Below are 13148 nucleotides of genomic sequence, written 5' to 3'. Positions count from 1 at the left end.
CTAGGGAGTGACAGAAATGTCTCCATAGGTCAAGAGCGACAGCAACATCTCCAAGAACTAGGAGTGACAGAAATATCTCCATAGGCCGGGAGTGACAGCAACAGTGTGGGGAAGGTGACTTGACGGACAGACTTGACTGGAGGAAGAAGGGACGGTTTGTGCACTATAGACGGATATTTGTATTGACAGAAGGGTAACAGCTGGGGAAGATAGAAAAGGGTGTGCAGTACCTAGATTTGACCACAAGATGGCAGGGGGGAGTGTAGTTTAGGACTTGACAGCAACTTACGGCTATAGAAACCGCTTAGTCATGGGGGGGCGGGGAGATACAGTTGTGGCCAAAAGTATTGACACCCCTGCAATTTTGTCAGATAATACTCTTAAATGAAAAAACACAAAAAGAATTGTCCTAAAGCCAAATTGGATATAATTCCACACCAAACATAAAAAAGAGGGTGGACAAAAGTATTGGCACTGTTCGAAAAATCATGTGATGCTTCTCTAATTTGTGTAATTAACAGCACCTGTAACTTACCTGTGCCACCTAATAGGTGTTGGCAATAACTAAATCACACTTGCAGCCAGTTGACATGGATTAAAGTTGACTCAACCTCTGTCCTGTGTCCTTGTGTGTACCACATTGAGCATGGAGAAAAGAAAGAAGACCAAAGAACTGTCTGAGGACTTGAGAAACCAAATTGTGAGGAAGCATGAGCAATCTCAAGGCTACAAGTCCATCTCCAAAGACCTGAATGTTCCTGTGTCTACCGTGCGCAGTGTCATCAAGAAGTTTAAAGCCCATGGCACTGTGGCTACCCTCCCTAGATGTGGACGGAAAAGAAAAATTGACAAGAGATTTCAACGCAAGATTGTGCGGATGTTGGATAAAGAACCTCGACTAACATCCAAACAAGTTCAAGCTGCCCTGCAGTCCGAGGGTACAACAGTGTCAACCCGTACTATCCGTCGGCGTCTGAATGAAAAGGGACTGTATGGTAGGAGACCCAGGAAGACCCCACTTCTTACCCCGAGACATAAAAAAGCCAGGCTGGAGTTTGCCAAAATTTACCTGAAAAAGCCTAAAACGTTTTGGAACAATGTTCTCCGGTCAGATGAGACAAAAGTATAGCTTTTTGGGCAAAGGCATCAACATAGAGTTTACAGGAGAAAAAAAAGAGGCATTCAAAGAAAAGAACACGGTCCCTACAGTCAAACATGGCGGAGGTTCCCTGATGTTTTGGGGTTGCTTTGCTGCCTCTGGCACTGGACTGCTTGACCGTGTGCATGGCATTATGAAGTCTGAAGACTACCAACAAATTTTGCAGCATAATGTAGGGCCCAGTGTGAGAAAGCTGGGTCTCCCTCAGAGGTCATGGGTCTTCCAGCAGGACAAAGACCAAAAACACACTTCAAAAAGCACTAGAAAATGGTTTGAGAGAAAGCACTGGAGACTTCTAAGGTGGCCAGCAATGAGTCCAGACCTGAATCCCATAGAACACCTGTGGAGAGATCTAAAAATGGCAGTTTGGAGAAGGCACCCTTCTAATATCAGGGACATGGAGCAGTTTGCCAAAGAAGAATGGTCTAAAATTCCAGCAGAGCATTGTAAGAAACTCATTGATGGTTACCGGAAGCGGTTGGTCGCAGTTATTTTGGCTAAAGGTTGTGCAACCAAGTATTAGGCTGAGGGTGCCAATACTTCTGTCTGGCCCATTTTTGGAGTTGTGTGTGAAATGATCAATGTTTTGCTTTTTGCTTCATTCTCTTTTGTGTTTTTTCATTTAAGACAAATTAAATCAAGATAATAATAGCAAAGAATTTGTGTTTGCAATCATTTTCAGGAAGAAACTGAGTATTATCTGACAAATTGCAGGGGTGTCAATACTTTTGGCCACAACTGTAGGAACCCAGGAGGGAAATTCCCAAGGGAGGGGATAAATAGGACAGGATGGGGTTCCAGAAGAGTCTAGTCCCGAGAGGAGCTCTGGAGCAGAAGACTGACAACGGTGGAGAGTTCGACCAGGGGACTGACAGGGAGAGACAGTCAGGGGGGTGGCCCTGACATCAAGAACCGCAGGACAGACGAGGCCCCGCGGGTACCGATTGGACGACGACCTCGGGCAGGTGAAGCTCTGGCGGTAGATAGGTCTAGGACAGCCCCAGCGAAAGATCCGCCAGGAACGTCACTACGACTGTAGGAAAGGTGAAGGTACCCAGGCCTGAGCACGGAGAGCTGTAAAGGAACTGTGGTGTATGGCTATGGTCGTCAGGAGGACGGCCAATAAAACCCGGACCTGTTGCAACTGAAATCTGCCTCCGTCTCGTCTCTGTGTCGGCTGTGCGCGGTAAGCAGTGGACCACCCCCCAATCCGGGCCATTACCACATTTGGCGTAGTCGGCAAGATCGCTGCCGCCAATACTCGACCTTCAGCGGCAGGCCTGCAGCAGAAGTACCTGAAATGACTTGAATTGCTCACCTGTGGATTACAAATAGGAGACTTTGTTCCGGATCATTGGCTGTTGTCAGAAGATCCGGGGCGGTACAAAAGCCGGACAACATGGTTGTGGTACTCCAACGCCAGGATGAGGCACAGGCGTTTGCAGCTGTATTGGACGTTCTGGGGCCGTCTCAAATCCGCCCCCCAGGGGAGCGGTGTACATCTGGAGACCGCCGCCCCCTCATGCTGGACCCTGGAAGATGGGTGGAGAAGCCGACCACCTCCCCACCTAAGAGCGGGAGTGGCCCCGGTGGGAAGACCGGCTGCGGCTGTTTGGCGCCATTCGACTGCTGTACATTGGACGGGATACGATACTGTAGTTGCCGCGGTCTCGGACGTTTGGAATGGCGGTGGCGACAAGAGGTCGAGTCTCGGCGGGAGACCTGCCCCTGGGAGCCACTGGCAGCACTTCAGACATAGGGTGGAGAAGAGGAGCGATTGCGGGCCCTGCTGGAGCAGCCGCCGAAGACATCTCCTGGGAGCCTCCCCGCGGGACCAGCGAGCCAGGAGGCTGGCCCTGCCGGATGGCGGGGTGAAGATCGGAGGCTGCGGGAGGAGCTGCGGGGTGGCCTGCCGGAGGCCACGGAGCCGGGGAAGGTGAGAGATTCCCCGGCCCAGCCGGCGGCTCCACGCAGCCTCCTACTTTCCTGTGAGCCCGGCTGCGGAGGGCTTTGCCCGCGTCCCCGAGCCACTCCGCCCGGCCGCGCCACGTCCGGTGTCACCAGTGCGGAACCCACCTGTGGCCGTCCCTGCCACGTTCCACCTGGAGGCGGCGGCCTATCCACCGAAGCCTGCTGCCACTCCGGCCCCGTCTGCGACTCCGGTTGCGGCCTCCCCTGCAGCCGCGCTTACTTCACCCCTGGAGTCGGCTGCGGCCTGCTTGTCGGTCTCTGCGGCCTATCCACCGGGACCCACGGCTGCCCCTGCCCGCCACCCAGCCCCAGCGGATGCTGGGCCACCGGAATCTTTGGCCGCCTCTGCCCCGCTCTCGACCCCGGCCGCGTCCCACCCACCTGACTCAACGGCCTACACCGAACCCTCTGTTTGGGTTGCGGAGGTCATAGAGAAGAAGGCCAGAGAGAGGGAAGTCTGGAGCCTGTTCCACGAAAAAGGAGAGGCTGGCATGGCGGCTTCTCGATCCACTGGGCGGCTCGTGTATACCAACCTGGAGAAGGGATACGGGTTCATTTGAAACCTCGCAACCGGCCAAAAGGTATATCTCAACGTGACTTCCATCACGGCCAGGCTTTGCGGGAGGGGGACTTAGTATCATACTATAAGGAGTACTGTCCCCGCGGCTATCATGCGGTAGCCGTGATCGTTGAACCCGAAGGCCACGAGCCCCCGTATAAAGAACCCCCAGAGACACTCCCAGCACCCCGGGAGCTCCACGGCTGTGGAGCCCCTTGCTACCGGCTATCAGGAGATGGCCTGGACTACCGGATATCGATGCACCGTTGTGCAGGCTGTAGGGATTCGCTCTGGTAGGCAATAGCCGGGCGGCAGTAACGAGGCAACACACAGGCATAAAGTCCAATTCCAGTGGTTTTAATGTCACTCAGTAACCAGCAGCTTAACAGAACATAAGAAAAACCAAACACATACTCGAGCTTGGAGAACCACTGGTCCCAGACCCACCCCTTGCACGGGACGGGCGTAACTAAGCAGCTGCCAGGTCCTACGGCATCCGCCAGGTGCCAATCCCGGGGTTCTTCCGAGTCTTGCTGCTATAGTCGTGCAGTACGGGAATGCTGTATACAAGTTTAAGGCTGAGTCCACACAGGTTCCTGTAGCTTCCAGAAACACACTCACACTGTGGCAATTACCAACCTCCATTACATAGGGCCTAACCCCTCCCACCGGTGAGGTAGACATCACATGGGCTGATCACGTGGCCCTGACATCATCGCAGGTCCCGTCTTTAGGGAAAAACCCGGCCAAACATTAATCTGCTGGGAGAAACATATCTTCCATCCAGTAAAACACCCTTTACTGTACCACAAGGCCTAGAGAACAGTTACGTGTTCCAGTGAAGGAAAATGTTTTTGTTGTTTATTGTTTCTCCTGACATAGCGTGGGAGAAAGTGCTAATGTAAAAAGAAGGGGGAGTACTTACACTTTGTTTTGAAATGTTGTGTTGGAAAAAAAAGAGAAACAAAAAAAAAAAAAACAACAAGAAAAAGGGGTTACCCCTGTTGGGTAACTCATACTGTTATTAAAGTAGAGGTAACTATATATATGGTAGACCAAAAGTTGAATTAATGTGCAGTATGTATAAAAATGTGCGACAGGTCCCGGGTACAAGGTAGAAGTGACAAAGACGCCGACCATGACTCTTTTAAAATTGAAGGATTAATGAGACGGAAGAGAGTGAACCAGACAGTAGTCCGTCAGTCAGGTCCCCGACACCACAGACACCCCTAAAGGAAGGGCGGGCGCTAGCGATGGCCTGGTAGGCGAAAGGCCTCGGTCATGGCGTTCCAGACAGTAGAGGGTAACAGCAAGGGAGAGTAGTGGGAGGTACACGCCGTAGAGTAGTCCGGGTGGACCTCGCCAACCTGAAAGAAGTCACGTGGCATGCGCGCCGGCGGGTAGCAGTAGGCTGCTCGGAGCATGGTTCTCCCAGTTGGGTTCGGCCCCCCACGTGTGGCGGGTTTGGCCCAACAACCGGTCCAACAACAGACGGTGGACAGGCTTCAAGACGACGTAGGTAGGGAGTACGATTGTCGGGGGCGACAGTAGACAAAGGAAGGAGGAGTGTGGGGGAGGTGACTTGACGGACAGACTTGACTGGAGGAAGAAGGGACGGTTTGTGCACTATAGATGGATATTGGCATTGACAGAAGGGTAACAGCTGTGAAAGATAGAAAAGGGAGTGCAATACCTAGATTTGACCACAAGATGGCAGGGGGGAGTGTAGTTTAGGACTTGACAGCAGCTTAAGGCTATAGAAACCGCTTAGTCATGGGGGGCGGGGAGATAGGAACTCAGGAGGGAAATTCCCGAGGGAGGGGATAAATAGGACAGGACGGGGTTCCAGGAGAGTCTAGTCCCGGGAGGAGCTCTGGAGCAGAAGACTGACAACGGTGGAGAGTTCGACCAGGGGACTGACAGGGAGAGACAGTCAGGGGGGTGGCCCTGACATCAAGAACCGCAGGACAAAACGAGGCCCGGGGGGTACCGATTGGACAACGACCTCGGGCAGGTGAAGCGCTGGCGGTAGATAGGTCTAGGACAGCCCCAGCGAAAGATCCACGAGGAACATCACTACGACTGTAGGAAAGGTGAAGGTACCCGGACCTAAGTACGGAGAGCTGTAAAGGAACTGCGGTGTATGGCTACGGTCGTCAGGAGGACGGCCAATAAAACCCGGACCTGTTGCAACTGAAATCTGCCTCTGTCTCGTCTCTGTGTCGGCTGTGCGCGGTAAGCAGTGGACCACCCCCCCAATCCGGGCCATTACCACAACATCTACAAGAACTAGGAGTGACAGAAATGTCTCCATAGGCCAAGAGCAACCACAACATCTCCAAGAACTAGGAGTGACAGAAATGTCTCCATAGGCCAGGTGCAACAGCAATATCTCCAAGAACTAGGAGTGGCAGAAATGTCTCCATAGGACAAGAGTGACCACAACACCTCCAGGAACTAGGAGTGACAGAAATGTCACCAGAAAACAAGAATGACCAAAACATCTCCAGAGTCCAGAAGTGGCAGCAACATTTCCAGAGGGTGGCAGTAACAAATGTGCCCAGAGACCAATCGTAATGGAAACGTCTCTGTAGACCAGGAGAGACAGAAACACTCCCAGCACTCTTGTGTTTGGAAACGTTCTGGTCACACTTGTTTTCTGTAGACATTTCTGTCACTCTTGGACTATAGAGAGGTTTTCATGTCTGTTGTTCTCAGGAATTGTAGCTGTCACTTTCGGTCTTTAGAGACATTTTTGTTATTCTAGTTTTCTGGAGACATATTCAGAGACCAGGAAAGACTGGAAAATCTCAAGAAATAAAGAGTGACAGGAACAACTCCAACCATAAGGAGTGATGGGAATGTGTCAAAAGAAATGCAATATTCCAAGAGATGAGGAGTGGCTGGATTGTCTCCAGGGACAGGAACATCTGAAGTGACCTAAAGTGAAGGACAGCACTGCAGAATGTCTTTTCACTTTTGGGATCTTCCATATTTTTCGGGGGGGGGTGAAGAACATTAAATGTAAATCTGCTGCACTAGGTAAGACCAGAAGAGCCGAGACAGGAGTGAACGATCATACCCAGAGCCGAGTGCTGGGGTCCTGGTTGCAGAACTGACATGTTCGGAGTACCCTGCTCTTGCAGGCTTGTAGGTATTGCCCTCTGTGTGGTGGCAGTGGATGAGAGGGTGTCGCGTCCCTGCAGGGCGGTGAAGAGGTCTTCAGTTCCCTAATGCCCTGCAATTACTCATATTCCACAAATGCTACACAATAGAGCGGAGCGCTGAGTCTGACAACCAGGCACCTGGGCGGCTCCCCCTCTCCTCAATGTATGAAAAAGTTAGGGAGAAAGGGGTTAAAAATCCGACAGCAAAGTCTGAAGAGGAAAATATTGCGGCATCGCTGCTGACAATGTGTTATTAGGGATTATTTATAACAAGTCAATGAGATGCTGGGGCTGCCACGTCTCTGCTCTGAGCGTGCAGCATAGCGGGGGTTATCTATCAGCACTGTGTACTGCATAGTTATTACCTGCAATATGTACATGAACCATGAGGATCTGGATGAGCAGTCCAAGGGCATCAATCACCAGTGGCTACAATCAGGATGTATGTGGAGGGGATACAGAAGTAGCAGTTGCCCCTGGCTCCCCAACGATGCCGGAGACCCCGTCTCATACAAGACACCAGAATCAAATAGTGGGTGAAGTTTTGTATTAGGGCCCAGAAATTCAAGATTTGCCTCTGGGCTTCGGGCGACGCTGGTGGGAGATACTGAGCTGTTGACCATCAGGGGAGGTAAGATGGCAATGTCCTGGCTCTCACTGGACTTGTAGACCTCTGATCGCACATGATCAATATCTGTTGTCTAGTAATAGAAAAGTCTCCAGCTCCACCTGCTGAAGAGCACAGGTGTAAGGGGGTGAAGCACCAAAGGAGCCAAGGGAGACTTGCCTTCTTAGCTCCGTGCCCGGAACCATCGAGCAGGGCGTTAGGTTCCCCGGGGGATGCTTTAGGTGACCGGATGCATACCAGGAACAGGAAGAGGTCAGGACTGGGAGCGGGAGTTCTGCACAGGCTTTCAACAGAGCAGCGCAGGGAGAAGTGAGAGGACGCTGACGCAGGAGGGGAGAGGAGACAGGTGCAGCGGCTGAAGACTGAGAGACCGCGGACAAAGGCGGTGGGCAGTGAGTACATGAAGCCTGTTACCGCACTGGCAGGAAGGCTGTTAACTCCCCTCCTTGAGGAGACTTTGCCCCAGAGACAGACCGCGTCCCTCAACAAGACGCTCCCTTGCAGAGAGACCGGAATATATGCTGAGACGCTCCCCTGCGACCAAGGGGCGTTCAGTAACGAGACACTGACCTGCAAAGAGAGACTGTGTGAGACAGAGCCCCTGACCCCAGGGGGAGAATACCGATGTCGTAACAGAGGCAAGGACCTTGAGCACAGGGGGGATAGCGCCATCCTCATACCCCTTGGGCTCCCACGTAAACCCCCATACTACAGCTGGACTATATCAAGGACCCCAGAGAAGAATGACATCAGGCACTGCTGGTGCCTCGGTGCCAACATGGGACAAGAGTGATCCCTCCAATCAAGATCCCCGAGAACTGATAAGTTTTGCCTCATAAGAGAATAACTTTCTACTGTTTGTACTCCGTATACTTCCCCTGCTGTTGATATAACCCGTTCACGTTATTTTCTCTGTTATACTGTACTTTATACCAGTATTATCCCCTGTAAATAAACCTCCCCTTTTACTGTTGGTCTGCCTGTTCCGTGGTGACATATACCTCTCCTGCACGTTATTACACAGGTTACTACATAGAGTGCCGTCGAGAAGGCCGTAAAACATGTCAGTGGGGCAGTTATGTTGGGATCCACTGTTATTCACCTCCAAAGACCGGGGTCATACTTGTGAGTGCAATGCGAGAAACTCGCGCATCAATACCCGGCACTGCCGCCGACACTCAGACCGGAGCATTCAGCTGCATAGAAATACATGCAGCCGCGCACTCCGGTCCTGAGTGCCGGCAGGAGTGCCGGGTATTGATGCGAGAGACTCGCGCAAGTTTCTCGCAATGCACTCGCAAGTGCAAAGCCGGCCTAAGTATAATCCTCTCTACGGTCAGAGCTGCATCCTCTGGCCAAGGTTTTATGGCTCTATAGACATAAGTATGGGCCGTCACACCCCACGTATGACATGCGATACGATTCTGATGAATGTGATATCACTGACGTATGAAGCACCTAATGCAGCACGATGGATGCTCACTGTGGAGATACAACAATGTATCTTAATTAACCAGACGTCTATTTTTGGCAAGCCAGAAAAAGTAGACTGTCATCTATATGTTGCCTTTTGAGTTTGTGTTTCTTTCTGGTTGGTCAAGAAAACAGACACCACACTCACCTTGGCATCTGGGGGCGCATATTTTATATGTATGCAGTATATCTATCTATATACAGTATATATACACAAACACACACTGGGGGTATATAGACGACGTTCTCGGCACCTGTGAGAGGTATTTTCGGGCTGACATTCCTTTTGAGTAATTAATAGTTCCCGTCGTCCTGTAATTAAAGGCTGGAAAAGGTCGATGATTTGTGAGCAGGTGCGTGTGGAGGAACGGTGATTATACGAGAGGGGAGTGCTGGCAATTTACAAAATCGGCTTTCGCAGAAGAGTAGAACTTACCCTACATGTAGCACATTTTGTGACCATACGTTGGCTTGCTCAGTGATGGCACTGCAGTCAGTAGTGGTGCTTATGCTGTTCTAGGCCAGATCAGTCTTGGCACCATCCACACCATCTCTTGGTTGCTCTTTCCATCATGGTCTGACTGTTACATCATTATTTGTACAATTGGCTCCAGATATGGATCTGGGCCTTCATGTTAGTGCCGGCTCTATATCGGCACAGCATTAGCAATCTTGGCACTGGATGTGGGGTTGTACGTTGGGCCCGGGTACCTTTGTGTATATTACAGCAGTTCAACCGGGTAAAGTCAGCATCTGACGTAAATGTTCTGTGATGTAGCCTCAGCACCAGATACTGCTCAGTATCTCCCTTACTCCTGGCACCACAGGTGGGCATGTAGATTAGTCTTGGTATGAGATAGTGATCGGTGCTGTTTTTCTCGGATTAGCCCCAGTGTCAGCTGCTACTCTCGTCACTCATGGACTATGGCTATCTAGCACATATACCGGAGCAGCTCTGCAAACGTCATTGTCCATGGTGGCGGATGTTGCTCCGCAGCCTGGTTTTCCCTCCGCCATGTCCAGCACCTACATTTGTGCAGTGGATGTTGAGCTGTAGAGGAGTCTTGATGCCGGATTTATTTTCTACCAGCTTTGTACCATATTTGGTACATATTTATGGATGTGACATTAATCCTGGCACTACAAGGATTCTATCTCGACATCTTCTCCATCTTTATGTTAGTTTTGGTACTGGAAGTTTGTTTGTGGATTCATCTTGGCACCAGCTCTTTCTCTGCTCATCACATTAGGTTTAACACAAGAAGTTGGCATGGGGTTGTGATTTTGTGCCAGCTCCATCTCTGTCCATCTCATTAGTTTGGTGCCAGATGTTGGTCTGGAGATTACTCTTGGCACAGCTTCACCCTCCTTTCCCACTTTAGCTTAATCCACAGCTTTCCTTCGCACGGAGGCCGAACCGACCCCAAACATTGGTGCACGTTCTCTTCCAGTCCTTTCTTCTTTCGATTCTGTATGTGTCCCGCTATAACACGGAACAATTCCCCAAAGCTGAGAGGAACGAGTGCGGCCGCGCAGACACGGCTTATGCTACATCAAAGCCACATAAACATTGATGCAAAAAGTAATTTGGCCGCTTTCCAGGTAATTCGCTGAGAGATTACACAGAACAACAGGAGGACCTACCTGATGCACATAGCAATGGCATCTAGCAAACAATATCCGCCTTCTCCAGTCCCTGACTCCCTGCACAATACAAAGAGGGACCCTGCGGCGAAGGAACTAATGTATAAACTGCGCATTAGCCAGTAAATGGTGATGTGGCAGTAACGCCGCTGGCTGCACGTAATCACCCGGGACATCAGGCCTATGGAGAGGGTCCTGGACGTGGGGACGGAGTGAGCGCTGTGGCTGCTGGAGCAGAGAAAGCACCGGCAATAAACCATCCTTCTACCATTGTTAATGCCCAGAAGAGCGGCGCATGTCACATTTCAGTTTTATTTCTGTAAATCCTCCTGATGGTAACAGGGAGAAGGATGCAGAGACGCCATCACCTCTTTCAGCCGCTCTGTGAGTGGGCAGAAGGGAGATGGAGATGAAGCGCTGACCCCCATGTGACTCATCCATTGTATCTAGAATGTAGCAAAGAGCTGACAATCCAGATAGGCAGCAGGAAGCTGAAGTCATGAGGGCCCCAGCGCTGTCATGGGGCACAATGGTTAATTACAGGGTTTCTGGGAAAGCTGGGTAACGATATGGCCCCATCCAACCCTCTCGGACTCTGAAGCGGCACATTTGTACACATAGACAGATCAGTTTTAGGTTTATTGGGGTGAATGATATTAGACACAGCCCCCCGGGATGAGCAGCGAACCCCGGGATTGCAGCCTCATGGGCAATATATACATCTGTACATGTAGAAATCTGTATATTTACACTCACATATGTACAGGACTGGGGAACAGCTGCTCGGTACAATCACATCTGCAGATGAGCTGCTAATTGCGTCTCAGTCTCTTGCCTCCCGCTGGGTCACATGGTGCCACCGCCGTGTGACTAACCCTTTCACCGCCAGCCTACTTATCCCATAGGCATCAGCGGTCCAAGTGGCAGCCCTTAGTGCACTTACTCTATCAAGTCTTCAGGAAGCTTCTAGAACTTTACAGGCAGCAACAACATAACAGACGAGTCCCGTATTTTTCCCTCCTCAGCCTTCACGTGGCGCTGGAAGGCGCTCCCGCCCAATCATAGGATCTGCATACTTATACACCACTCCGCAGCTCTGCAGATATTCTACTGTATCTCCAGAGCTACACTCACATTTCTGCTGGCTGCCACACTATTGCTCTGCACTGCAGTGTACAGACACTGAACCAGCAGGCGGTGGCAGCAAAAGCTGCAGCATCCTGAGAGCTAACAGGAAAGTAGCCACAGCAAAAACTAGATCCATGATCTGTCAGTTGTCTGTAACCAAAACTGTATGAAGAAATTCTACACAACCCTCTTAGTGTGAACAATGTCCAGATCTATGGTCGTAGCAGCACAGGGGGGGTGTCCTAACGGTGGCGGATGGACACTACAGGCAGATGCGAGGAGCAGACCGACCACCACTTTATCCGTGTCATTAGTTGTAGATGGGTCCATATACAGAATCTGGACGTATACGCAGCGTATACTATGACCTGGAGTGATGGGGTACAGGCCTCTTTCCTGCAGCTGCTGACCCCCATGCAGACCCCGCTGGACATGCATGGGTTAACTCGTACATTGGTTTTGTGTAATGTGCACTGCCGCATTAAATGCATTCTTGTAGGAGTGTATCCGAGCCCTGGTGCAGGGAATATAATGCTATACTGTATATATACTCAATAAATATCAGCTTCCGTTACTGATGGGTCACCTCCGGGGGATGAAGGACCGTTCCACCCACCTCCCTGCTCCACTGTGACGTCTCGTTCAGTGGTGGAGCTTATCCTCATCGGAGGGGGGTCCTGCAGTTATAGCAGTGTAAACATGACCCCTGCATAGAGGGGGGCACTAATGATGACCTTCGGGGACTATAGGATGAGCGGCAGCTGCCACATGAGCAGAGAGCTGTCTGTGTCGCCCCCATACTGGGAAACAGGATTGAAGTTCCGATATCCCGGACCCCCTGATATGATGACCACAGAGGTGATCTCCTTACGATGAGTGTCCCTGGCACATGGTCGGCTTCTGAACCACACGTCCGGATCATCTGTCATCTCGTAGATAGAACCATCCTCCTCGGTGGTCTCTAGAGAAGTGTTGTCCGATCTGGAGCCTTCCCTGGCAGAAAGGTGGTGGCCGGGGAGGTGAGACGTGCTTCGCAGCCGGTACTGGAGAAGGATCCCTTTAAGGCGTGATGGGGGGAGGTTCTCAGAAGGGGGGTCCTGCGATGGACCATTGGACGTGTCTTTAGCTTCTGTGGCCCCCTTGCTTTCGCGGACGTCTTCTGATGACCCTTGCTCTGTCCTCAAGGCTTCAGGAGACATCGTACTGCAGGCCACCGTGAGGAACTGCACCGGCCCACAATGCCCATTTAGAGAGACCATGCCTTTCCCTGGTGGAAAAGAGAAAGTGAGAACAGCGAGAGGGGTCTGCACCGCCGAGCACATGTTAGGAGTGCTATATGGATGACATGCAGGCATTGTGAGAGGTGGGTCATGCAGTGGAGCATTGTGGGTGGTGGACCATGCAGCGGTGCATTGAGAG

At 51.3% G+C, this 13148-nt stretch overlaps 1 protein-coding gene across 12 annotated transcripts in view; it reads right to left on the bottom strand.

Annotated features, from left to right (window-relative positions):
• Nucleotides 1–11221: 11221 nt before the first annotated feature.
• Nucleotides 11222–13148, bottom strand: part of ARHGEF10L (Rho guanine nucleotide exchange factor 10 like) — a 77180-nt gene continuing 75253 nt past the window's right edge. For all 12 annotated transcript variants that reach the window (XM_073570275.1, XM_073570279.1, XM_073570276.1 and 9 more), the window contains one exon: nt 11222–12996. In XM_073570275.1, coding sequence (XP_073426376.1) covers nt 12473–12996 — 524 coding nt within the window. In that variant the 3' untranslated portion in view covers nt 11222–12472. The remainder of the gene's footprint in view (nt 12997–13148) is intronic.

This window comes from Dendrobates tinctorius, unplaced genomic scaffold (genome assembly GCF_039654945.1).
Source record: "Dendrobates tinctorius isolate UK_male_01 unplaced genomic scaffold, ASM3965494v1 ptg000028l, whole genome shotgun sequence".
In the NCBI taxonomy this organism is placed as follows: domain Eukaryota; kingdom Metazoa; phylum Chordata; class Amphibia; order Anura; family Dendrobatidae; genus Dendrobates; species Dendrobates tinctorius.
Note: the sequence above shows the minus strand (reverse complement) of the source record. Positions and strands in the feature narration are given on the sequence as shown.